The sequence below is a fragment of the Hyaena hyaena genome, unplaced genomic scaffold (assembly GCF_003009895.1).
Source record: "Hyaena hyaena isolate Hyena2069 unplaced genomic scaffold, ASM300989v1 scaffold_155, whole genome shotgun sequence".
In the NCBI taxonomy this organism is placed as follows: Eukaryota; Metazoa; Chordata; class Mammalia; order Carnivora; family Hyaenidae; genus Hyaena; species Hyaena hyaena.
The window spans coordinates 1639613-1667165 of NW_024080787.1; the positions used below are offsets into that span (position 1 = coordinate 1639613).

General features: G+C 52.5%; 1 protein-coding gene across 1 annotated transcript in view; it reads left to right on the top strand.

Annotated features, from left to right (window-relative positions):
- Window positions 1-1880: 1880 nt before the first annotated feature.
- The window catches only part of PPL (periplakin), a 46957-nt gene continuing 21284 nt past the window's right edge, over window positions 1881-27553 (top strand). The window contains exons 1-2 of the mRNA XM_039239301.1: window positions 1881-1978; window positions 24260-24359. Of these exons, the coding sequence (XP_039095232.1) occupies window positions 1917-1978; window positions 24260-24359 (162 nt within the window). The 5' untranslated portion in view covers window positions 1881-1916. The remainder of the gene's footprint in view (window positions 1979-24259; window positions 24360-27553) is intronic.

Below are 27553 nucleotides of genomic sequence, written 5' to 3' on the forward strand. Positions count from 1 at the left end.
TTTAAAAGCAGCTGTGTGGGGCGCCTAGGTGGCTCAGTTGGTTAAGCATCCGACTTCAGCTCAGGTCATGATCTCACAGTTTGTGAGTTTGAACCCCACATCGGGCTCTGTGCTGATGGCTCAGAGCCTGTTTCAGATTCTGTGTCTCCCTCTCTTCCTGACCCTTCCCCACTCATTCTCTCTCAAAACTGAATAAATGCTAAAAAAAAAAATTAAAAAAAAAAGAAGCTGTGAGGATGCACTGACCCCCTTAAGTGCATCCACAGATGCCTCATTAAGAATAAGGTTTTTGAGGGCACCTGGCGGTTAAGCATCCAACTTCGGCTCAGGTCATGATCTCACGGTTCATGGGTTCGAGCCAAACGTCAGGCTCTCTGCTGTCAGCACAGAGCCCTCTTCAGGTCCTCTGTCCTCTCTGTCTGCCCCTCCCCCCCAATAAATAAACATTCACAACAACAAAAAAAGATAAGTTTTTCCTAGAGTCTCTGTAACACTTCAAAACTGAAGCCCTTAGATGGCAGGGACAAGTGATGTCCTCAAGGAAGCTGTCTTTCGCAGATGCTCTGGGGTCTGGGGCAGTAAAAGCCTTTGGGGACCATCTTCCCCACCATCAGCCTTATTTTATAAATAAAAACATCTGGGGAAGATACTAGCCTGAGGACTCAGGTGCCCAGTGGGGATCCTGCTCCCTCCCCTGCAGACCTCATTGCTTCTCCTTTCCAGCTGGGCTCAGACCCCACCCCCAGCACCCTCTAAAGTGGCAATGAAACTCCCCAGCTGTCTGGGCCCCATTTGGGCTCACTGCCAGACCGTTCACTGTCCAACTGCAGCCTTCTCAACTGGCACATGCCTAACCTGGGGGCACAGTCACCCAGTGTCTAACCCAGGCACACAGTGGCACACAATTTAACCTGGGTACACGCTGAATTGTATAGCATGGCTATTTTGAACCAGAATCCAGCCGCTTTTATGACCAGCCGTGAAGTAGTTCCATCATGCCAGTGCCTGGAGTTATTAAAGTTTCAAAGGATTTTTTGTCCACCCTAGATGGCTTGATAATGACCGACACACTTCCTGCACAATTGGGCTAGGCATTGTGTTAAGTTCTCTGTGTGAATTCTCAACAGGACTCTCCTACTAACCTTTGAGGCTGAGGGCAGTTTGACAAATAAGGGCAGTCACTGTTTGACAAATAAGGAAACTGAGGCTGGGAGCCGTCAGAAGCCTTGCCAGGTGTCGGCTGACAATTTGTGGCGGAAGTCATGGGGGATTTGATGCAAGGCAGGTGCGTGTTTTTCTCAGTTGTCATCGACACTGACTCCACCTGAGTGTCATTCACGAGCCGGCAGGTCTTTGCCACACCTGTCTAGGGGGGCCCACCTGGGTGTGAGCCAAGGAAAAGGGAGCGCTGCGCCAAGGGGCAGCGGGGAAGTCAGGTGAGGCCCTCAGCCAGGGGGCGCGCCAGGCCCCGGGGAGGGGGTGCGAGGGTGGGGCTGGGTGTGCCCGGGAGAGCTGCCTGTGCGCCCCTGCCCACCTGCCAGCCACAAGAGTGCGGGGGCCGGGGAGGGTGGGCGGTGTCCCACCCGCATCCCTGGCCTGGCGCCCCTCTCGCTCGCACCAGGCCTAGGGCGCGCGCCGGAGGGGGCTGGAAGCCCCGCCCGCCCGGTGGCCCCTCCCCCGGGAAGGTAAGCGCCACCTTCTCGGGGTGAGGCCAGGAGAGCCGGAGGCCAGCGGGCGCCCCGCCCCCCGGGAGTAGTGACCGCGCGCCCGCGCCGCGCCGCACTAGGGGCTCCCGCACCGGCGCGCGCTCACCTGCGTCCGTTGCCTGCCCCTCGTGCGCGCGGGGCCCGCCCGCCGCCCACTGCCAGCCCGGCGCCGCGACCCGCCGCCCGCGCCCGCGCACCCCGAGCGCCACCATGAACTCGCTCTTCAGGAAGAGAAACAAAGGCAAATACAGCCCCACCGTGCAGACCCGGAGGTGAGGAGGCGCCGCCGGGGGGAGCCCTGGGCGGGGAAGCACTTCCCGCGGCGCCGGGGGGACGGCCTGGCCTGGGAAGCTGCAGGGGGCCCGCCAGCGTGGCCCAGGGGCCGGGGGGCTGAGCCGGGAGTGCGCGACGCGCGGGGACGCGGCTCCGGAGGGACACCCAGAGCTGGCCCGCACTGTCAGGGCGGGGATGGCGATGGGCTGGGGGCGACCGAAGGGAAGTTTCAGGAGCCGAGGAGCGCAGGCTTGGGCGCCTAGAGGGCGGGGAACTGAAGCGCCGGGGACCTCCGTGTCGCAGGGTCGCCTTGGCTGGAGGTTCTCCTGCGACTGGGAAGCAACGCGGGGGTGGGTAATGGTGTGTCGGGAGGGCCCTACACCCAAGGCAGGGGTGCCACGGGGGGCCCAGGAGGCTTCGTCTAGAGGCTCACAGGAGAAGGGAAGTTGAGCTGGATGGGGTGGGGAGGGGGCGTCACTAGCGCTTCTTAGGGATTGTGCAGGTGCTCCTGGCTGGGGGGGGGGGTGGGGAGGGGGGGGTGGTGAGTGGCGAGACGGTGAGGCGGGTGGGGGGTATCTGCCACCCGCCCTCCCGAGATTCAGCAAGAAAAACCGGTGAGTGTCGGGTCCGTGGATGGGGGCACAGGCTGAGGCACCCCCTTTTCTTTCCCCCTCCTTGGCAGCCGCGCTGCTGTCTGCGCGGTGGCTGGGCGGCTTCGGGGCCTCCTTCTCATGCATGACTTCTCAGGGGTGTGCCCCACCCCCACCCCTCCAGCCCAGAAACTGGCGGCGTCTCTGAGCCACAGGTTCCCAGGGCGGTCTGGGAAGGGAATGACATGTCTTGATGTGTTTGCGTTGAGCCTGCAGCCCACGTCCGTTTTGATAAGCCTGATGGATTCACTTAATAACCGGTTTAGGGAAGCCTCCTGGAGATGCTGAGATTGAGGGAAGGGACGGGACTTTGACCCCTGCCTCTTCCCTTCTCTAGCAAATATGAGGTGGGGGCTCCTGGCTGGGAAGGTACACTTTACCAGGCTTCTCCTGACAAGGGGCTTCATTCAGGGGGAGACTCCACACTGCACAGCCCACCTGCTTGGGACTGTCCACCCCAAGGTATCCTCACCTCCTTCCGGGCCCAGCTAAAGGTGTGAAGACTCTGTCCAGGGTTCCCACGGCACCCCTGTGGCCCAGCCCAGGCAGACCCTTCAGACAGGTGCAGGCAGGCCTGGGCACTGGCAGGGAAGTGTGGGCAGTCCATTATCGTGAGTTCCAACCGTTTCAGAAGCTGCACCGCCCTGTGATCTCAGGGTCCCCATCTCTCCTATGTGCTGCTTCAAGCTCAGAGGCATTTATTTTCCTCCCTTCCAAAGTCCCCCACTCCACAGCTTCCCCAGGCTTTCACAACCCCAGAGATTGGGCAGGGCCCTGCATGCTGTTCCTCTGTGTCTGGGTCCAGCTGGCTCTCAAACATAGCTGGGGTCCCGTCCAGTCCCTGAGCTGCTCTCTGGGGCATTGCACAATCGCATATGCTGTGCCAGCCACGGAGGACTGTTCTGCTCTCCCCCCAGCAAGACTTGGGCCCCTCCAATCCTTCCCATATGCACCACCCACACACCAGGAGAAGGGCCAGGCCTCACCCTGCCCTCTGCCTCCTCCCTCTCTCCAGACCCCAATCCCTCCGGTTGCCTGTCTGGCGCCCCTAATAGAAGGTTGGACCTAACAAGGTTAGGATGAATTCATACAAGCTGGGAGGGTCTTTGCTTTCCTAACAGAGGACAGGAAGGAATTCCCATCCTTTAAAGCTACGTGGACTTCTAGGGCCTGGGGTGGCGAGGATTCAGGGTCCTACCTCTCCATCCCAACCCCTTCCCTGCATACTTTGGCCCAAAGCAAACACCCTCTGCCCTTGGCTGACAGCCATTGATCCCAGATCTCAGCTTTGAGGTTTCTTTCTCCAGGAAGCCTTCCTGATTTTCTCCCTAGGATGAGATGAGAGGCTGTCTTGGGCTCCATGGCCTGGAAGAGACACCGTTCTGAGTAGGGCCCAGGTGCTTCCATGCATGGTCTCACCTGACCAGTGCATCCCCTCGGCCCCTTCATGTCAATGGGGACAAGTTCATGGTCTAGGTTGTAGGCTAACAGCCTCCTGCCCCGTTCTCTCAACAGGAATCTTTTGAGTGTTACCTGGTGCCTATCGCTGTCCTTGTAGCTCTAAGATGTGGTCGCTGGTCATGGGGCACTGACCCTCAAGTTACTCTTTCACCCAGAATTTTTTGGGGGGCCTCCTTTGTCTGAGGGAGGGTGGGGCTGCCAGCAAGATTCAGCATGGCATAGTGGGTGGAGCTCTGGCCCTGAGAGCAGGATGCCTCCCTTGTGGTCCACAGCTGCTAAGGGAAGTCAGAGAACCTCTCTGAACCTCAGTTTCCTCATCTGCAAAGCAGGGGTGGTGCAAATAAGTGTCTCCTGCATGGGGTCCTGGGGTGAGCAAATGTGACAGCAGACAGAATGCCCTTGGCACATAGGAAGTACCCAGACAGAGGCTAAGCATCACTGCCTCCAGCTGGGGGTACCCAGGACGAAGAAGCCAGGAGTCACGGCCTTCACACCCAGGCAGTCACACAAGAGCCCTCCTAGAGAAAACCTGCCCCTCCCTGTTTTGTCAGCCTGTTAGCGTCGGAAACTGGGGAGGGCCAGGACGGTGAACCGCGCTGGTTCCTAATAACAGGTGTGGGAGCCGATGTTCACACCTGAGGTGAAGACGGGGCCAGACCTGATGGTGCAGGTCACTGAGGATGAGGATGGGCATCCAGCCCAGCGGGGAAGGTCCGAGGAGACCTGCTCCCACCTGAGTGTTACCTGGTTGAGAGTACAGCCCCTAACAGCTGCCCCTTCCTGGTTATGCAACCTGGGGTGAGCTGCTTGGGCTCTGAGCCAGTGTTTTCTCACCTGGAGAAGTGGCATAAGCATAGTTATGATATCGTTAGCATGAAGATGAAATGAAATGACGCAGAGAAAGAGTTGAAAGGTATAGGAGGCCTCCATGTACGGCAGTGATGGTGATTATAACTATTGAACAAGTGCACATAAGGCACCTAACACGTGCTTGGGATTGAACTGGTTGCTGGTGGACAGGCTGTGCACTGCACGACTCCAGGTCTGACATTCCCGGTGGGGGTGGGGTGGTGGAGGAGATGTTGACATTCTCCCTGTACTTGATGGAGTTACGCGTAATTACAAGTGTAGTTACAGGACTGTGTCTTGGTGGCGGGACGTAGAGCTGGATCTACGAGGCCTCTAGTCTGTCGGCTCCAGTGCTCCTGATGGGTCTGAAGTAAGAGCTGTCAGGGTGAAGGTGGAGACCTGCGAGATCTTTCAGGACTTCCTGGGGGAGGTGTCTGACCTGTCGTGGGGAGGAGCGGAATAGTTAAGATCCAGCTCTGGTGTAAAACTGAATTCTGCCTCTGATTTTGGCAAAGAAATTTAACCCTACTGTGCCTCGCCTTCCTCATGTGTAAAATGGGACTAATTTTGCCCTTCCACACAGACCTGTGTCCCAGTAAGCACCCAGAAGCCTGGCCTCCCCTTCCAACCTCACCAGGGCTGCATCCAGTCTTAATGGGGAGGTCCCTGTGTGGAAGGCAGGGCCCAAGGCTCTATAGGCTGGTGCAAGGGGTACATGCCATCCTGGAAACCAGCTAGGGTGCCCTGAGTCTCCTGGTGGTTAAGAGCAGAGTCTCTTGTCAGCCAGGTGTGAGTTCAAGCCCTAGTTTTGCCCCTTCTGTCTGTGTGACCTTGGGCAGGTCACTTAACATCTGAGTCTTCGTTTCTTCATCTGTGAGATGGGTGTAATGATAGCAACCCCCAGCTGTGAGGTTGCTGGGTGCCCAGCCCCAGACCTGACTCACAGTGAGTGCTCAGTAAACTATAGCAGCCAATACGAATAATCACAGACTATTAAGGGTAAGGATAGTGTTAAGCCCAGAGCTAACCATGCAACTAACTGGTCTCCTCTCCCTGGGTGGGCAGAAGCTCAGCTGACTCTCATCCATTCCCCTTAACATTCATGTGGCCCCCACTTCAAGCAGACACAATGGAGACACACATGGACACATTGATCAGCAACAGCTGGAAAGCCTGGAACAATCTGGGGAGGGTTCTATCAGTAAAGCCCACCTCCACCCACAGGGGTGACTTGGACTGGAGTGACCTGGCCAGCCATTTCTCAAGCACCTACCGTGCACAGCCCAGCATAGCCGTGGGTGTTATAGCATCTCATTCTGACAGCGAGACCGCCAGGCTGGTGTTCGTGTCTCTTTTCACAGAGGATAACACTGAGGCCAAGAGCAAAGGCACTCAGCTTGGGCTCACAGCTTACAGGTGGCTGATGCTGGGGGCCCAGGGGCCCCTGGGAAGGGAAACTGGGTCTTCCCACCCACACCTGGGTCTGGTGGCAGCCATCTCCAGGGACTGCCCCAGGCTGGATGGTGGAGTCACTGCCTTTGTATTCCCTGACTCCACCCCAGCAACCCTGTCCGCCTCTCCTCACTCTGGCTTTGCCCTCACTTGCCCAGTCCTTTCTCTTGGCAGAGAGAAGGAGACCTGATGAAGTAGACTGAGGACAGAACAGCACTGATCTTTAGAATGGCCACTAACGGCGGCGCTTCCAGCATTGTCAGGGGGCAGTCATCTGGGGACCGGAAGTTTTGGGGGAGAGGCTGAATTCAATTTGTACCATTTAGGCAACACCCTAAGGAGGGTGAGGGGCACCCAGAAGGCCCTGCGGAGAAGCTGCCTTTCAAAGCATTTCCGAGTCTCCTTGTCAAGGGAGGAAGACCTGGGATTCCCAACTCCTTTTACTCCAGGCAAGGCTACCTGCCATTCTCCCAGTCTGCCTGCCCCAGCCTGTCTCTGAAGGGGGAAGAGGGAAGTGGCCTCTGGTCTTTGTTCTCTCTGCTTTTGGTGGCGAGGAAGGGAGGCCCCTGGGTTCCAGGCAGAAGTCTGCCGTCTGCAGCGGCCAGCCCCATGTTTTCATCTCCTTGCCCTGCCTACACAGCCAGCAGCCCAGGCCTTCTTGCCTGGTGTACTTAGAGTAGCCTCTTCATAGTTCCAGCTTCCACTCAGACACCTTAGTCCCTTCTCCCCATGGCAGCCAGGAAGCTCTTTGCAGTATGCAAATCTGATCCTGTCCCCTGTTGCTTAACCCTTGCCCCAGGCTTCCCTTTGCTCTCAGGCTCTGGTTGCTGCAGCCCTGCATAGCACAAATGTGTGCCCTTCACCCTGTCCTTTCTGCACTGCGTCCAGCCATGTAGCCTTTGCACACACTGTTCCTCCTGCCTGGAATGCCCTTCTCGCCCCTTTTGGCTCATTTCTCTTCCTCTTTCTTGGTTGGTCTCTGTTCCTTAGGGAAGCCCTCCTTAAGTTCTTGTTGTGCCCATCTCCTGGGTCCTACCTCAGCAGCCATTTGACTCTGTTCCTTTGGGCAGATGGGAATGAAGGTCTGTCTCCCTCCCTGCCTAGTGGCCCCCTCCCCAAGACTGGCTGGTGCAGCACATGTGCTGAATGAATGAGAGAATGAATGAAAGAGGGTGAGCCATGGAGGACTGCTAAGATTCTCTACCTCCTTAAACCTGTTACAGAGCACACACTGGTGTGTGCATGCACACACACTGACCAAGAAGGTCGGGGGTGGAACAGAATGTGAAGGCCTGGAGAGAGCACAGCTCTGACCCCTGTCCCCATCCAGCCACCTTCTGTGTGCTCAGTAAACAGGCAGCAGCAACAGTGCAGGGTGGTAAGTGCTAAGGTAGTGGAGGGAGAGGGGCCCTGGCACAGCCGGGAGGGTGTCTGAAGGACCCCCAAGGGTGGGTGGATCAAGAGAGCACGGGAGGGGGCGGAGGGGATGAGGCAGAGGGGGTATGCATCCACTCCCACTCGCACAAGCATGAAAAGTCATCAGTGAACAGAGTTAATGAAGGATACAAAGTGTATTTTATGTATATTTTTAAAAACATTCATACAAAGCAATATAATGTTTCTGAATGCAGACCCAGATATGTGGTGAAAGCCTGAAATAGGCTTAGGAGGAAACCAGCAGCCCCAAAATTACCCTACCCCGGAGGAGGGGGCTGAAGGGATAAAGGATGGTAACAGCATATTTCTTTGTAAACAAAACCCAGAGCAAATGTGGCGATGTGGGAACATTGGCCAAGACGCGGTGGTAGGATTCTTTTCTGTGCTGCTCTGCGTGTTTGAGCCAGACCATGAGTGTTCAGGTCTTTTAAAGTGAGGGGCGGGATGGGCAAGAAGAACCGGCAGCAGGAACAGTGTGGGCCAGAGCCCGGAAGGGAGACTGGAGTCCAGCATCTCAGAGTCCTGTCAGTAGTGGGAGAAGGGGTCTCAGGGAGGACGAGGAGGTGACCTCAGGAGGGACCAGAGGGGCAAGAATGGAGGCCGAGCAGGATGTTTCCAGATGGGGAGACACAAACGGAAAGTCTCGGGAAGTGGGGAGGGACTTTGTGCCCTGATGACTGTCAGGCTTATGCACGCGGATGCCTCCCTCCCCGCCACTCCCCTCCCCCAGGTGTGAACATACAAGAGGCTCTGGGGTTGAGCTGCTCTAAGTTAACATCATGCTGTGTTTTTTCATTAATACCACCCAGCTCTCCATCTTGCAGGCGAGGCTCAGAGTTTCAGTAGCCTGCCCAAAGACTCTGAGCTGCTCTGACACGGGCAGTGAGAACTGGGAGCAGGCAGGCTGGCCACCGGGGTGTCCCAGCTGGCCGCCTGGCCCACCCTTTGCTGGGGTTTGTCAGGTCTTCTCACTGGCCGGCTGCTCCACCTGCTGTCTGCTGCCCCTGAAAGGCTGCGTGGCTGCAGCAAAACAGTCCTGTGCAGAATTCCTTGCTGCCCCAGCAGCCTGGGCTCAGATTTCTTGTTGTTGTTACCAAATTTTATTTTATTTTATTTTTTTCTTAAATAGTTTATTGTCAGGTTGGTTTCCATACAACACCCAGTGCTCATCCCCACAAGTGCCCTCCTCCATACCCATCACCCCCCTTCCCCTCTCCCCCACCCCCATCAGCCCTCATTTTGTTCTCAGTATTCAAGAGTCTCTCATGGCTTGCCTCCCTCCCTCTCCCCCACTATTTTCCGCCCCTTCTTCTCCTCCACGGTCCTCCGTTAAGTACCTCCTAATCCTCCTATACGTGCAAACGTATGGTATCTGTCCTTCTCTGCCTGACTTATGTCACTCAGCATAACACCCTCAAGGTCCATCCATGTTGCAACACATGGCCAGATTTCATTATTTCTCATTGCCATGTAGTATTCCATGGTATAGATAAACCACATCTTCTTGATCCATTCGTCCGTGGATGGACACTTAGGCTCTTTCCATGATTTGGCTATTGTGGAGAGTGCTGCTATGAACATTGGGGTCCATGGGCCCCTGTGCATCAGCACTCCTGTGTCCCTTGGGTAAACTCCTAGCAGTGCTATTGCTGGGTCACAGGGGAGTTCTAGTGTTGATTTTGTGAGGAACCTCCACACTGTTTTCCAGAGGGGCTGCAGCCTGGGCTCAGATCTCAACTCCTAACTTTTATGCTCCCCACTCTCCATCCTGGGCACGGAGATGTTTCGGTTCCACCTGAAGGTTGAGGAAGCAGTCAGCGTTTGTGCCAAGAACTGAGAGGGCTCAGTCCTGCTGCCCCACATAAGGAGCTCGACTCTTCCCAAGTGTAAAATGGGCAACCAGTGCCTCCCTGTTCCTGATGGGGAAACTGAGGCCCATGGGCAGGGACAGAGGGCATGGTGAGTAGAGTAGAAAACCTGAGTTGAGGAGCTGCAGATTCACCTTTTAGGCCCAGGTGTGCTGCTTGTCGGCTGTGCTTCCGGCCACATTCCCGCCCCTCTCTGGGCTTGAGGAAGGCAGGGACTTTGCATCCTGTTCAGTCACTCCATCCCCCCAGGAGTGGTGCCAACCACGTAGTAGGTACTCAGTAAACAGGGGCAGGAGGTTTGTTTTGAATCTGTGACTGTGGAGAGGACGGCATGTAGTAGGTGCTTAATAAATGGAGACTGGTACTCCTTGCCACTGGTCTTGAACCCAGAATGATGTCCTGCCACCTGGGTGTACCGAGATTCCCTGGAGCCCTATTTAAACCTTGCAAAAGTCTTCAAGACATGGTATTACCTGAGGCAGCTTGAACTCCTGCATGTGTGGGGTTATGAGAGCCTGAAAGCACACAGCTGACATGGGCCCGGAGGTAGGGTGTCCCTCCCTGGGCAGAAACCGATCAGGCCACCAGGAAAGGGAGCCCTAGTTACTACACCAGCAATCTTCTCTGTTTAGGATATACTTCCCCAGGATTAATAGATGGGTGTGGAGGATTTTACTGCCTAATTACCATGGAAGTTTCTAGTAAGGAGAGTATCAGTCAATTGACCAATCAATCTGGTATTTAGTGGATGCTTCCTGTGTACTGCTTTCTTACAAGACTTCCTTCCCGTAGAGATCTGGGGATTCTTCCTCAGTCTGCTCCCCTAACACTGTGACACACTGCTGTGGTTCATTTCCTGGTTCTCAGGTGATGTCCAGGCCCTGTCACAGACTGAGGAAGTCAGAATCTCTGCGGTGGGGCTCACACTTCAGTCTTTTGTTGGGTCACCAGGGGCACAAACCGCACATTTACACTGATTACTTCCTTCCGTCTTGTCCTTGAGGTATGTACACCTTGCTTTCCTTTCCCTTTTCAGTAGCAGCTGCCTGGTCTGTCATGCTCTATTCCTTTACTCTCAACCTTCCTGCATCATTCCTTTTCAGGTATGTGTCTTGTAAAATAGCACAGAGGTGCTTTTGTTGTGTTTTTGTATTCTCACCTGAGAATCTTCTATTTTAACAGAAGAGTTTAATTCATTCACGTTTATTGTAATGACTAATGTGTTTGGACCTACTCTTGCCATGTTAGTTTGTATTTCCTGTTTATCATGATTTCTCTTTCTTTTTGCCTCTCTGCATTTTGTTGGATGAAGCTATATTTTCACAATTAAGATAGGATGTCTATAAGGCCTGAATGGGACAGAGTTGATGAAAATAGCCTGACCCAAGCAATTAGAGTTATCAGGGTGCTTTTCTAATCTTGTTTATTAAGTTAGAAACCTTTGCGCTTACCTATCTTTTTTAGGTGTGTGTGTGTGTGGGGGGGGGGGTAGCTTAATTCAAGGCCTTGCATAGGTTTGGGGTTCAATAAGTGTTGAGTGTTGAGTTTGATAGCATGTTAATAGCTCCTGTCTCAGGGGCTTGTAATGGAGAACGGCCTGTATGAGGAGTGGAGAGATGAAGAGGAGCTGGGGTGGTGGTGAAAGTTTATTCAGCAATGGTTGATTCTCTAGAAAACTGGCTGGAATGACAGCAGCCCCCAGTCTGGATGCTGACTAGCCCAATGGCCCCAGGCAAGTTGCCCTCCTCCCTAGGCTCAGTCTGTCCACTGGGAACAATTGCACTAGAAACAATAATAGTACCAGCCTCGAGGGGTTGTTATGAGAATCAAAGTGGAAACATGTGCCAGGCCCTGGGATAGGGTGTGGCTCAGGGAGGTGTTCCTTCTGTGCCAAGTCCTTCCTCCCAAAAGGCCTGCTCAGAGGGACAGACTAGGATCTCCTCGTGGTGGCTTCTTTGGAGAAGGTTTCAGACTCATTTGCCAGCACTTTTACTCAAACACTGGGATTCATTGTACTAAGGAAGAAGCCAGCGTAAATCACTAGGCCTCCCCTGGATGGGAAGCACCTTGCTGCTTCCTCCTAGCTCCCCAGTGTCTCCCTGTCATTTTGTGGTTTGGTACTGATGACTCCCTTGTTCTGAGAAGGTGGTCCTGGAGTCTGTTCAAATCCTGGCACCACTACTTCCCATCTGTGTGACGTCGGGTGAGTTTGTCATCCTCTGCAAGCATCCGTCCTCTTCATCTAGAAAATGGGGACATAGGAATTGTGGCCATCCTGTAAAACGTCTGCTCAGTTCAATACCCATTTATTGAGCCCCAAGCCTATGAAGGCTTGGAATTAAAGGAAACAAAGGGCCCCCCAAAAGATGCGTACATTCTTTCCATCCAAAAGTTTATAGCCTAATGGACAGGATTTTTTTGGTTAATGTTTGTTTATTTTTGAGAGAGAGCACACTCACAGAGAAGTTGTAGAGAGAGAGTAGGGGCGAGGGGACAGAGGATCTGAAGTGGGCTCAGTGCTGACAGCACAGAGCCCAATGTGGGGCTCAAACCCACAAACCGTGAAATCATGTCCTGAGCCTAAGTCAGACGCTTAACTGACTGAGCCACCCAGGCGCCCCTGAGCAGCAATTTTTTTTTTTTAATTTGAGAGAGAGAAAGAGGTGGGGGAGGAGCACAAGAGCATGGGTTGGGGAGAAGGTAGAGCGGGGGTTGGGGGGAGAGAGAATCTTAAGCAGGCTCCAACCTCAATGTGGATGAGCCGGTACAACTGAAATCAAGAGTCAGATGCTCCACCAACTAAGCCACCCCGGTGCCCCAGCCTAAGAAGAGTGCCAAACGGAGGCACATGGCTGGCTCAGTTGGTAGAGCATGCAACTCTTGATCTCGGGGCTGTGAGTTGGAGTCCCACATTTGGTGTAGAGATTACTTAAAAATAAAAACCTTTAAAAAAGAAAGTGTCTGATGGCTGACTATAAGGGTGCCTTTCTCCTGGGGCTGCAAGATTCCAGTGGATGTTGCATGAAGGTGCTGAGTGGGTGATAGGCACTTAGCAGGTGCTCTCAATGTTTCATTGTTCATATTCAGCGATCATTTCCTGAGTGCCTACTGTGTGTGCCTTTGTGTCAGGACAGATGTCTGGGAGGAACAAGCCTTTGCTCTCTCAGCCAGGCAGTGTTTAAAAACGAGCTGAGCGACACCCAGCACCAGAGATAAGCCTCCCACCAGGTCTGGGCATCCCCAGGGAGCATGGCTGGCCCCAGAGGCAGGCAGGACCCAGGAGAAGATGACCCCGGCAGCAGGCAGCCAGGCACCTTCCCTGCACTCTAGGATGGGTGAGGCTGGTTCTGGGGAGAGGTGTGCACTCCTTTGCATTCAAGACATTCCAAAGCTGATGCCTCCTGCCCACCCTGCTCCTGTGCACACCCAGCGGGACAGAATTAACCCCAAAAGGGAGGGACAGTAGACGTGATCAAGGGGAACATGGGGACTGACTTCCAGCTGGAAGACAAGGTGGTCCTGGCCAAGAAGGGAGGGCAGTTCCCACTAGATGTGACCTGTGCCTACCACTTCCCATCTCTACACACAGAAAGAGAAAGTTGAGTTGTGACCAATGGGGGACAGAGCAGGGACACAGGGCAGGGTCTTATGGCAGGGATGTGGCACTTCTCGTCTCTGGGGATGTGATCGATTTCCAGAGTGGCAGGTCGTGAAAGAGGCCAGGACAGGAAAGAGGCCATTCTCCCAGCCTGAAGGGAGGGGTGGCTAGGAAGCAAGCCAGATGCCTCTGGCTCTGCCCTGTGGCCCATGGGAAGGATGCTGCAGCTCTGGGGGCCTGGGAAGGGGCATTGGGCTGTGGTTTACGTGACCTGGCACTCTCCACCCAGGTACCATGCTCTGCTGGGTACAGCTGGGAGCCCTGGATTGTTTTGAAGTCAGGCAGCCAGGAACCTGTAGATAAGTTGGGACAGGTGTCTGGGCAGCCTGTGTAAGTCTGGCGGGACAGTGGCAGAAAGCAAAGGGAATGATCATTTATTATGTGTCCCTGGGTACCAGGCTCTGAGCAGGACCACTAGATGCTCTGAGCATCTATCAGCTTTAATAAGGAAGAACTGATGGGCTTAAAGCAAAGAGGTCCAGAAGCCACAGAATCACCTAAACCTACACACACCATCCTACTTGGGAACCAGTGGCCACACAGAGTGTGCCTAGAACGAGCTCAGATGTGCTGCAAGCTAAGACTACATGCCGGGCTTTGGAAGACATGATATGAAAAAGGAATGTAAAATATCACATAAGTATCACATTAATAATGTTCTGAGGCACTTGAGTGGCTTAATTGGTTAAGCCTCTGACTTTTGATTTCAGCTCAGGTCATGATCTCACAGTCATGAGATCAAGCCCCCCATCAGACTCTGCTTGGGATTCTCTCTCTCTCTCTACCCCTACCCTGTTCTCTCTCTCTCTCTCTCTCAAAATAAATGAACATTAAAAACAGTAACATTCGGGGCGCCTAGGTGGCTCAGTCAGTTGAGCGTCCAACTTCGGCTCAGGTCATGATCTCACGGTTTGTGGGCTCGAGCCCTACATCAGGCTCCTTGCTGACAGCTCAGAGCCTGGAACCTGCTTCAGATTCTGCATCTCCCTCTCTCTCTGACCCTCCCCTGCTCACGCTGTCTGTCTCTCTCAGAAATAAATAAAAAACATTAAAAAAATTTCTTAAATAATGTTCTGTCGACTACCTGTCAAAATAATTTTAATATATTTAGTTAAACATCATGTATAAAAATTAAGTTCACCTATTTCTTTTGACTTTTTTCATGGGGCTGCTAGAAAATTTTACAAACATGGCTCGCAGCCTATTTCTCTTAGACAGCAGTGCCCTTGAACGCAAAGGGACAGAGTACCAAACCCTCACTTGGAGACCTTTCCTACCTATGAAATGTGTCTTTCTGTTTGCCACTCTGCTAGTAGACGCCATAACCCTACTTACGGATGAGGAGATTGAAGTGGGCAGGAGAAATGGCACGTTGAGTTTTGCCAGACGCTGGCTCAGCTCGGGGACACATTGTTGGGACTGGCATTGTGTTGGGTGCTGTACACATGGCAAAATGGACAAACTAGACCAAAGCCCGGCAACCCTGAGCCTTTGCTGTGTGACTGCCGCATCCAAAGGGCTTTACAGGAATTGTCTACTTCAAGTGTCTGAACCCTCTGGTGGGACCAATTCTCATCTCCTTTTCACAGAAAACAGCCACAGGGGGGCTAAGGAGCCCACCCAGGCAGACCAACACCAGAGTCTACGTTGTTGGTCTGCTCCAGGATGACTCAGTTTCCTTCCCTGCAGGCAGGATAAAGAGGAAAATGGGCCCACTGGTTCAGTGTGACTTGGGCACAGAGTGCAGAAGGCGGCAAGGCTGGCTCACTGCTAGCTGGGGGGTTGGTCATTCGCCCTGGAAGGGCCTGGGTCTCTCCTGGAGGGCGGAGGCTGGGAAGCAAATCCTTCTAGTGGCTGCTGAGCTTGGGAAGGACATAGAGAGGCTGAGCGGGCCAATGGGCATGCAGTCAGTAAACCCAGTCTTAGCCAGGGTGGTCCTGGAGGAGAGCTCTGGACAGAGACCCGTAGAAGGCACAGCCTGAAGCACAAAAGGCTGGGCACAGGTTGAGGGCTGAGGGCCCTGTGGGCTGTGGCAGGAGCATGAGCTCTATTCCCAGAGCACTTGGGAGCCCTGGCAAGGTGGAGGCTGGACAGGAGTGAGACCGGGTTGTGTTTGAAATGCACCAAAGTGGGCTGGGGGCAGCAAGTCTCGGGGAGACGGTGGGGGTACAGTGGTCCGGGTGAGCCATAGCAGCCTTGATGAGGCTGAGACCACAGAGCAAGGGGAGGAGATCGGTTCCAGGTTGCACCAGGGGAGGGAAAGGCGGGGATCTGGGTTCCACTTGAACAACCAGGTGGACAGGCCCATCCTGCCCTCCCTGTGTGTGGTTTCCCCCCTGCAGACAGGGGAGAGTGCTCAGAACAACAGAAACCCTGTGGTGGAAACACCCCACACACTTCAAATCCCAAATCTGATTCTAAGCCTAATCCCAAGGCAGTTCAGCCCGACCCGGCCTGGAATCCACATCCCTCCAGCAGCCTCACTGCCCATATATGCACACCAGCCTCTCCCTGCTTGGATTGGAGGACACATTTCCTAATATCGAAGTTACCTGCGAACCTCCCATGCCTGGGCGAGGCGACAACCTCAGGGAGGAGCCAGAGCGAGTCTTGGCTTGCACGAGGATCAGCATGAATGGCACGGTGGCCTGGGGTCTTTTTTTTTTTTTTTTTAAGCTTCCTGGTGCCAGTGGGCTCTGCCACTGGGGCTTGGCTGCTGGCTTTTATCAGGTCCTTAAAAGGAGCCCAGGTCCTTGGACAGTGACCTGAGTGGAAGCAGAGAGCCTGGGCTGTCCCAGGCAGCAGCACTCTCTCATTTAACCTCTGGCCCAGCCCTGTGGCATGCATATTGTGATGATCTCCCCCCCCCTCGCCCCCCCACACAGATGGGGAAGCTGAGGCTCAGAGAGGCCACGTAATTCGTAATTCAGTAAGGACTGCATCAGGATTCGAATACAGGTCAGCTGCCTTCTATCTGGGTGCTTAACCATTAGGCAAATACTGCCCCCTTGAGCTGTGGAAAAGGGTGAGGGGCACCTGCACAGAATTAAAGTAGGAAGAAGGGGCTGGGGGGGGTGGGTTGGGGGGATGGGAGGGAGGAGGGTCTCCTGAGATGCCTGTGTTCATTCTCTTTTCCTTCCCATGTACTCCATCTGTGGTGTCTAGATGACCTGAGGGCCACCTCTGTCCCCACTTCTCTGGACAGCACCCCTGCTGGCCTGCTGACCGGCTCCCTGCATAGCTGCTGACCTCCTGGGCCGTGAGTGGCCACCTGTAAAGCAGGTTGGACGGTGGTTATTGAGTTTCTAACTCCTGGTGATAGAATGGGTACCTGATGCCATTTACGGCTCTCAGCCTCTCTCCCTGCAGTTCTAAACCTCCCAGTACATCCTGGGACACAAAGAGGTACCTGTTCCAGGCTAGCGCCTGCAGCCTCAAACCCAAAAAGCCCTTGTTTGTCCCTCAGCATGTCCTCAAACCCAGCCCAGGGCTTTGAGAACATGCCAGGTAGCCCCCTGACCAGCCTGCACCCCATTTTTCCTTCCTTGTGCCAAGAGTCTCATTTGCAGACTAGACCATATAAATGGGGCACCTTGTCACCTTGGACAGGACTCCGGCCCTCCTGGGCTCATGCCAGACTGTGGCTTCCTCAGCCCAGGAGAAGAAAATGAGGGCTGATTCTCAGGAGAAACGGGCCAGAACCTGCCAGCGACCCCCACCTGCTTGTGCAAGCCACACGGCAGCACCTGGGCTGGGCTAAGGGGGCTGTTGTGGGGACAGCTGAATCCTGAGCCCCACCAGCTTTTACCAGGTGGGGTCTTGGGCCATAACATCCCACCTCCTCCCTGCCTGTCCACAGAGGGGTGTCCTGGACGCCATTCTTATCACCAAGAAGCATCTACTCCTATAGGGGTTTGCCAGAAAACCCAGAAATCTAGAAGGAAAGTTTTCTTTAAACTATAGACTGGGGCTTCCTGGGTGGCTTGGTTGGGTGAGCCTCTGACTCTTGGTTTCAGCTCAGGTAATGATCTCGAGGTTTCATGGGTTTGGGCCCCACGTCAGGCTCTATGATGACAGTGCAGAGCCTGCTTGGGATTCTCTCTTTCCTTCTCTCTTTATCCCTACCCCACTCACACTGTGCTATCTCTGTCTCTCTCAAAAATGAATAAATAAACTTAAAAAAAAAAAAAGTGTTAAACTACAGACTTGTTTCTGATTCCCCAGTTTTCCGGTAATGTCCTTTTTCTGCTCCAGGACCTCACGTCGAATTTAGCGGTCACATCTCCTTAGGCTCTTCCAGGCTAATTCCTCAGTCTTCTTTTATGACCTTGACACTTGGGGAGAGGGCTGGTCAGGTGTTTTGTAGAGTGTCCCGCAGTCTGGGCTTGTCTCCGGCTCCTAGCCCTGAGATGGACGTCATATATTAGGAAGGGTTCCTTGGAAGCAATCTTGTGTCCTCGCTACCTGGTGCTGGGAGCTCCACACTATCAACATGACTTCTTTCCTCTCCATCGTGAAGTTACTGATTTTCAGAAGGAACTTATTTTACAGGACCCCACACCACTGGCAAGCGGGAGTCCATGTGCATAGCTCAGGGAGCAGTATAAAGGCTCAGGTGCATTGTGAACGCCCTCCCCCCTCCCCAACACTGTGGGCGGTAAAAGTGCAATATTACGTGTTGTGTGAATGAATGGTCATCCTTACCATTAGTGAGGCCCCTACAATGTGCTGAATAATTCGAGTTTCTTCACTGAACGAGTACCTGTTGAGTGTCTCCTACGCACCAGGCAGTGGTTAGGCGCTGGTGAAACCAGGGACACCCCACTCGTGCACCAAATGACCTCTGATTGCTTTTGGGACTCTAGAGGCTACCCTGAAACTTGATTCAGGTGTTTCCCGACCTGTCCCTGACCCTCCCCCACCCACCTCACTCAGCTGGGTAGGATGGACTCTTCCTATTTTAGAGATAGTGAAATGGAGGCTCAGGAACATAAAGTAGCTTCTCCGAGGTTCTACCAATGGTTGGCACAGTCAGCATGTGAACCCTGTCTGGCCCCATATACCGGCTACCCCTGTATGACCTTGGATAGGGGCCTTTGCTTCTGATGGCCACGGTTTGCTCATCTCTGTAACGAGCAGGTGGGGCTGGATGACTTCCCAGACACCTTCTAGTGCCAGAGGCCACTGCCCTGAGAACCTGTGTCCGTGTAAAACTTCTGAGTAAGTAGAAGGAGGCTGGGCGTGTCGCTCTCTAAGCCTGTCACTCAGACCTGCCCCCCTTCTCTGGGGTGGGGGCACCTCTGCTTTCCTGGCTCAGCCGGTGATTGTCATCTCCGTGGGTGAAACAGGACCGGATGGGGGTGGTGGGGAAGGGCTGTAACTTGGTCTCCATCAGTCGGGCTGATGCCCCGTCTGGCTGCCCCGGTGGGGCTTATTACTGAGATGAAAAGCTGGACCTGCCAGGCCAGTTTCCAGCCCCCGTGGCATCTGTGCCGTGTCTCTGCTGGCCCCCAACCTGCCCACAGTCCTGCACTCCTGGCAGGAGGCTTGGAGCTCTCAGAGGGACACTGAGCGCTCTCCCGGCCAGAATACAGGATCCTATGGGGCTTCTCATTCCAGATCCAAACCCACAGGCAGAAGTGCTAGGGCTGTGCCCCAGAGACCTGGGTTAGAAGCCCAGCTCTCCTTGTTTTTTGGTAGTGGGACTGTGGCCAAGTTGCTGAATCACTCTGTGCCTCAGTTTTCCCATCTGTAAAATTGGAGAACTGTGCTACTTCAGGCTCTGGTAGGATTAAAGAAGCTAATCTATATGTGACTTGCTTAGCACCCATGGGCATGTGGTCGACACTGTGCGTGTTAACTAGCATCTTCCAGGCAGCTGGGCATAGCCTGGAGCTGGTCTAGCTTCTGTGGAAAACAGGATAAAAGGCAGGAAGGCTCAAGGGGTTGGGGGAAGAGGAAACAAGTCCCCATCACTTAGAAACCGCACTTGCCAATATTTTTGGTATCAGATTTATTTATGTATTTATTCATTTACTTTTTAAATGTTTATTTTTTTTTGCGAGCACACGAGAGAGGGGTAGGGGCAGAGAGAGAAGAGGGGAGGGGCAGAGAGAAGGGGGAACAGAGGGTCTGAAGCGAGCTCTGTGCTGACAATAGAGAGCCCGATGCGAGGCTCGAACTCATGAGCCGTGAGATCTTGACCTCAGCCAAAGTCAGACACTTAACCAAGTGAGCCACCCAGGTTCCTTGGTATCAGCATTATTGAGACATAGCTCACATACCATACCATTCACTCATTTAAACCGTACAATTAAATGGTTTTTAGTATATTTATAGAATTACACAACTATCAATACCACAATCAATTTTAGAACATTTTTGTCACCCCAAAAGGACACCCCATACATTTCAGTGCTCACTTGTCAGCCCCCCACTCAGCCTGGGCAACAACTAATCTGCTTTCTGCTTCCATGGATTGGCCTATTCTAGATATTTCATATAAATGGAATCATACGATACATGACGTTTTGTGTCTATCTCCTATCACTCAGCACAATGGTTTTGCAGTTCATCCATGATATAGCAGGTGTCGGTGCATGCTTCCTTTTTACGCTGAGTAATATTCCATTGTATGCCACATTTTGTTTATCGGTTGATGAACATTTGTGTTTTAATTTTGGGGCTCTTGTAAATAGTGCTATTATGAACATTTGTGTTTGATTCCAGTTTTTGTGTGGACCTATATTTTCATTTCTCTTGGGTAGATATTTAAGAGTGGAATTGCTGGGTCATGTGGCAACTTTGTGTTTAACTTTGGTTTTTACATTTTTTGTATGTTTATTCCTTTGAGAGAGAGAGAGAGAGAGAGAGAGAGACAGATAGACAGACAAACAGAGCCCAAGTGGGGGAGGGGCAGAGAGAGAGGGAGACACAGAATCTGAAGCAGGCTCCAGGCTCTGAGCTGTCAGCACAGGTCCTGATGCAGGGCTCGAACCCAGGAACCAAGAGATCATGACCTGGTACATGGTAGGACGCTTAACCAACTAAGCCACCCAAGTGCCCTTTAACTTTTTTTTTAAGTTTTTATTTTCTATTTTTTGAAAAGAGAAAGCACAAGCTGGGAAGGGGCAGAGAGAAAGGGAGACAGGATCTGAAGTGGGCTCCATGCTTACAGCTGGGAGTCTGATGCCAGGCTCGAATCCACAAATCGTGAGATCATGACCTGAGCTGAAATCAGATACCCAATCAACTGAGCCACCCGGACACCCACTTTTTGAGGAATTTCCACACCTTACAAAGCAGCCGCACCATGTTACAGTTCCCACCAGCTGTGAGCAAGCGTTCTGATTTCTCTGTATCCTTGTCACCAAATCATTATGGTCTGTCTTTTTTATTATTACCATCCTAATGGGTGAGAAGTGGTATCCCATTGTGGCCTAGGGCACTTGGCTTTGTAAATTAATTGGTTACATGTCTTGGATGTGCTGGCAGCCTTGTAGGATAGTCACATGGGTCATTTAAGACACAGACTTGGGGGCCTGCCTGGGTTGGAATTCTGGCTGTAACATTTAATTACCATGTGACTTTAGGAAAGTTACTGAAACTCGTTGGTCCTCAGTTTCCACATCTGCAAAGTGGGGATAATAAGATGATTACCCACTGGGCCAACACCTACCTCACAGGGTTGTAATGAAGATTAGGAATAAATGAGTGGAGAGCCTGGTGTGTGGAAAGTAAATCTGAGCTCATACTATTTTGGTGATGGCTGTTGCTGGAGGTTGGCTTGCGATCTTTCCAGTACCCTGTGAGGAGCTGTGAGCCCCGTGTTTGACGAAGTGGCCTCTAGAGCAAGACTGCCCTGGGAGAGAGTCCTGGGACCCCATTCACAAGCTGTGTAACGCTGAGTAGGCATCTTGACATCTCTGAACCTTGGTTTCCTGTAACCTATCCGTAAAGGGACACACTAGCTTTTCCCAGGGCTTAGGGTGAGGATGTCACAGGCAGTACCTGTGAATGTGCCTGATGTCTGGTGAAGCCTGTGCAGTGTCAAATTATCGTGATGCCCTTGTGGTCATCCCCTGTTAACAGATGGATAAACTGAGGCACCTCGAGGGAAGGTGCTTGCTTGAGATGGTCCAAGCAGAAAATGGCCCAACTGGACTTGGAACCAATGCCTTTCTGGCCAGAAGCTCCCCCCGAACCCTCCTTTCTTCTGTGCCAGGAACACCGGGTTCCCGGTACTGGCTGTCCCACCCCTCCTCTGCCCCCTTCTGGTGCTAGGCTTTGGCTGGACTAAGGGGCTGAGGTGGGGTCCAGATGGCGCGTCCTCACACTGCCTGATCAGCGAAGGGCCTGCTGTGGAGTTGGCCTATTGTCCTGAGGTGGGGCTGGGCCAGGCCAAAGGCTCCCACCTAACCCACACTGCAGCTTCCTCATGCTGGCTTGAGCAGTCATGGGTTAAATATTTGGGTTCAGACTCGCTCCATCTGACTGCAGCAGGTCAGGCTGAGGGTCAGTGGTTCTGTGGGCGGAGGGGCCTGGAAGTGCTCATGTTCCCCTGTGGTCTGACCAGGGGGTGGGGGCTGTGGGCTCAGCTCGTGACCTGGCAGCCTGTCCTTACTCAGATCCTCTACACATAGTCCCTCCTTAGCCTTCCTTGCCTTCTCTCCTGAATACCACTTTTCTGTGCCGCAGGACTGCTCAGAGCCTTTATTGGCTCATGGACTTCTAGAGGGGCCAGGTTTTCTGAACTGCCTTGACTGACAAAGCCTTCATTCTGGGAGTGATTTACAGGACTGAACTTCCTGGGACCCCACTTGAGGAAAAACTGCCTCCTTGACTGACTTAGCAGAGGGTGCAGCTGGGTTTTGTTTCTTTCCCCTGGTACCTGTGTGTCCAGGCCTGGCACAGAGCAGGCTCTCAGGCAGGGTTTGAGGCACGGATGGACAGGCTATTGGGTCTGTTTGCTGTGCCAGTCTCTGACCCCTCTCCTCGACTCTCCCCACACCCATACCAGTAGTACCTGCAGTGCTGGACCTCAAAATCTGGAGGGTATCAGGGTGCCCTGGAGACCTGTATAAGCAACAACAATATTAATACAGCTTCCTGTGCCCAGCTCTGGGGATGCAGATTCACAGGGTCTGGGTTAGTGCCTGGGAATCTGAGTGTTTCATGCCACAGTAGGTGGGTCCCAGGCCTTGATTTGGAAGTTCCACTTTGAAGAGGGGGTGGCCCCCTTCTGCTTGAGGGTCAAGAGCCCTGGCCTGGCCTACCTCAAGGGGACCTCTTCTCATTGAAGACTTCTTTCCATGAACCCCAAACTCTTCCTCATTCTTCAGAAACTAGCCACCATCACCTCCTCCAGGAAGCCTTCAATGACTAATCCCATCCCCCTCCAGCCAGCCCAGAGGCTCCTCTGAGCATCCCTAGCCTGTCTCAATCTTATGACTATTTCTATAAATGCTGATTTCCTCCCCATCTAGGGGGGTGACCTCTCAGAGGGTGAGGCTTTGTCTGTGTGCAGTGCTGGGCCTGGCATATAGTAGGTGATTAATGTGTGCAGGTGAAAGGAAACTTCTGGGTTCTTGGCTGCTTGTGCTCCCCTGTAGAGTCAGTACAAAAGGGGTTTTGATGGACATTGGGGAATTAAGTGCTAATCTTGACCATTACTGACTGGCTGGGTGACATTGGCCAAGTTGCATTCCCTCTCTGGTTTTTGTTTCTCCCTTTGTTGAAAGAAAACAACAGGGGCGAGGCTGGACATCCCAAACAACAGGGGCGGGGCTGGACACCCCAAGCAACAGGGGCGGGGCTGGACACCCCAAGCAACAGGGGCGGGGCTGGACATCCCAAGCAACAGGGGCGGGGCTGGACATCCCAAGCAACAGGGGCGGGGCTGGACATCCCAAGCAACAGGGGCGGGGCTGGACATCCTGCAGTAAGACTCCTTAACAACCATAGTCACAAACTTTTGAGACTGAATAGGTGCCCAGCTCTTTGCTTGCACAAATTCCCTCCCGTTCCTAACACCCTACCCAGAAAGGTACGCAAAGTGAGAAAACTCTTCAGATTTCAAGTCTCAGTTTGGTGCTAACCCCACCCTGACTTGACCATGATACATGCCAAGCTCTGCTTTTCAGCAAGAGAGGCAGGCTCAGGCTTTGATGTGTGCAGGCAACCAAGCGTCCAGCTAGAATCTAGTGTCATTTTATTTCCGTGGAGTTTATCCTGAGTGCATAGATTGAAAGTACCAGGAGCTTGCATGAAAACTTGGGTCCGAATGTTCACAGCAGCATGACTCCTAATGGCCCAAAGGTGGAAACAACTCAAATGCCCATCATCTGATGATGGGATAAACGAAATGGGATACGTTCACACAGTGGGGTCTTACTCAGCCCTAAAAAGGAATGACATCTGCTACAATCTGGCTGAACCTCAAAAGTCCCATGCTAAGTGAAAGAAGCCAGACATGTTGTATGAGTGCATTTGTATGAAATGTCTAGAAAAGGCCAGTCTATAGGGACAGAGAATAGACTAGTGGGGGCTGGGGGAGGACATGGGGAGTGGCTGCTAATGGGGTTTCTTTTTGGGTGACAAAAACGTTCTGGAACTAGATAGTGATGATAGCTGTATAACCTTGTGAAAACACTAAAACCCACTGAATTATAGGCTTTAAAAGGTTGAATTTTATGGCATGTGAAATGTATCTCAGTAAAAAATAGGAGGGAAAACACAGTAATGGTATTGTGCCGCCATGGAAAGATAGAAGCCCTCGCCCCCTGTGGCCCCATTTCTATGGCTTTAGTGATGGGGTAGGGGCGGGGTGGGGGGACAGAGTATGGGCAGCCAGGCTCCCTCGGAGGCTGGGGTGACCCTGGCCCACCTCCTGTCTTGTGCCTGCAGCATCTCTAACAAGGAGCTGTCCGAGCTGATTGAGCAGCTGCAGAAGAATGCCGACCAGGTGGAGAAGAACATCGTGGACACGGAGGCCAAGATGCAGAGCGTGAGTGCCGCCAGTCTTGTCTGACCCACTGGTTCTCACCTGGGGGGTGGATTCTGCACCCCACCCCCGGAGGACACATGGACGCACCTGGAGACATTTTTAGCTGTCACAGCTGGGGGTGTGCGGTGGTCGGGCGTCTAGTGAGTGGAGGCCAGGGATGCCAATAAACTCCCTACAGCCCACAGGATGGCCCCCCCCACAGCGACCCAGCCCCACGTCAGTACTGCCAAGGCCCCCAGTTCCTGCAGCTTATGGACCCTGTGTGGAGGAGAATCATGGTCTCAGGAGCCAGGCCTTGCTTGGGATCTCAGCTATGGCACTTACTGTGTGACCTTGGGCCAGTCACTTTATCTCTCTGTGCATGTGATTCCCTCTGAGAGGGAAAGAGCGATCATCCCCAGGCCCTGGGCTGCTGTAAAGATCCGATGCGATTAAGCAGGTGCCCTGCAGGGCTCAGTATTATCCATATCCCTTGTTCTTGTACTACCCCTGCCTCTCCTCAGCTCCATGCGATCCTCCTTTTTCAGGGAAGAGAGAGAAAGTAGCCGGGAAAATAATGTTTCCTGTCTGTGTCTCAGTTTCCTCCTCTGTGACACGGGCTAACAGCTGCTCTGAGCCGTAGTCTCCTGAGGAGTCTGTACCGTGCGGGACACTGGCGTGCACTCGTACCTGAGAGCTGCCAAGATGATCGTCTCCTCTCTCTCTCTTTAAAGTTTATTTTGAGAGGGAGAGAGAGAGAGAATCCCAAGCAGGTTCCATGCTATGAGCACAGAGCCCCATACAGGGCTTGATCCCCAAACCCTGGGATCATGAACTGAGCTGAAATCAAGAGTTGCACACTCAACTGACTTAGCCACCCAGGTGCCCCCAGTCATCTTCTCTTTGAAGCCCCCACCAGCCCAGTGTGGTTGAGCTTATTCCCATTTTGTAGCTGGAGAAACTGAGGCTCAGAGAGGGCAGGGGTGACTAGTCAGTGACAGAGCTAGCCCCAGAAGCATCCCAGAGGTGGGGTTGCCAGATTTAGCAAATAAAAATACAGAATATCCAGTTAAATTTGACTTGGAGAACACCATATAGTCTTTTCATATATGTCTCATGTACTGTTTGGGATATACTTATACTACAAAGTTATGCATCGTTTATCTGAAATTTGAACCTAACTGGATGGTGTGTATTTCATCTGCATTCCTGCCCAGTAGGGTGGCCAAGAGGTGGGTCCAGAGGAGTGGAGGATGGAAGGTGGACAGGTCATGAGGGAGCTGCCCCTCCCTGTGACCATGCAGGTGTCCACCCACCCAAGGGCCGATCTACAGGGACAGCGCAGGTGGGAGTGAGAGAGAGAGTTGTGGGGAGAGAAGGCAGGAAAGGCAAGTGGAGCTCTCTGCTCCCAGCCAGGGGCCTCCCCTGGCTCCTCTCCTGTGCTCACCTGCCCATCCCCCAGCCTTTACCTGCCACAGTACCCCCTCACCCCCACCCCAACCACGACACCTTTTCGTTCAGGCTGCAGCTCTGTCCCAGCTCTTCTGCTGTATTTTTAAAATTTTTTTTGTTTTTTTTTTTCTGTTTGTTTTATTTTTGAGAAAGAGACGGAGTGTGAGTGGGGAAGGGGCAGAGAGCGAGGGAGACGCAGAATCCAAAGCAGGCTCCAGGCTCCGAGCTGTCAGCACAGAGCCCAGTGCAGGGCTTGAACCCATGAGCCACAAGATCATGACCTGAGTTGAAGTCAGACGCCTAACAGACGGTGCCACCCAGGCGCCCGAACAATCTCTACTCCCCTCTTCTCATGGCGCGGTGCTATTTTCTTTCCTAAATGAAAACAGCTTTTTGGGTGTGTCCATTTTTTGTCCTAATAAAAGGAATACGGGTTCGTTACAAATATTTCAGGACCAATAAACAAGTATAACGAAACAAATTGAAGTCATGTATAATTCCACCACCAGAGAGATCGATCAGCTATTAATATTTTGGCGTATCTTTTGACCTTTTCCCATGCATACACGTGGGTGTGCGTGTGTGAATAGGAGGGTCTAGTGCTCTCATTTTATTTTCTTAATGACTCACAGTAACAAGGATGTACTTGGGGGATAATTCTGAATAGTTTTTTAACTTCAAGTGAACAAACCTGAAAAAAGAAACCATGCTCTGATGACCATAGGAACTAATCTCTTTCGTTTCTTTTCTTAACTTCCTTCCTATCATTTCTCAGAAGACATCACTATTCATTTTATTAGCCAAAAGTTCTCTTGAACTTTCCTGTTTTCTTAAATTGAAGTGAGAGTCACATAACGTGAAATTAACCATTTAAAGCGTACGAGTCAGTTGCATTTATATACCTACCGCCACCATCAGTTTCTGAGACATTTCCATTCCCCCAAAGGGAACCCCATACCCAAAGCCGGTCACTCCTTTCTGCCCTTCCCTACAGTCCCAGAAACCCTAATCTGATTTCTGTGTCTGTGGATTTACTTCTGTATATTTCATATAAACAAAATCGTACAATACGACCACATGTGATCTTGTATGCCAAACTTTTTCAGCAAAAAAGCTGAAAGAATTCCACAGAGAACATCCATATTTCTTTTCTTTTCTTTCTTTTTTTTTTTTTTTTATTTCTAGGAGAGAGAGAGAGAGACAGTGTGAGCAGGGGAGGGTCAGAGAGAGAGGGAGTCACAGACTGGAAACAGGCTCCAGGCTCTGAGCTGGCAGTCAGGACAGAGCCCGACGCGGGGCTCGAACCCACGAACCGTGAGATCATGACCTAAGCGAAAGTCGGACGCTTAACCGACTAAGCCACCCAGGCGCCCCAGAACATCCATATTTCTAACTCCTGGATTCCACCAGTAACATCTGCTAGATTTGCTTTATCACTCATCTGACCATCAACACGTGTGTAATTTATTATTTTTTTAACTAAAAAAAAATCTTAACACTTTTTTTCAAATTTTTAATGTTTTATTTCTTTTTTTTTGAGAGAGAGACAGAGCATGAGAGGGTGAGGAGTAGAGAAACAGGGAGATACAGAATCAGAAGCAGACTCCAGGCTCTGAGCTGTCAGCACAGAGTCTGACACGGGGCTTGAACCCACAAACCACCGGATCATGACCTGAGCTGAAGTTGGATGCTTAACCCACTGAGCCACCAGGCACCCCAGTTTTTTGTTGTTGTTGTTGTTTATTTGAGAGAGAGAGAGAGAG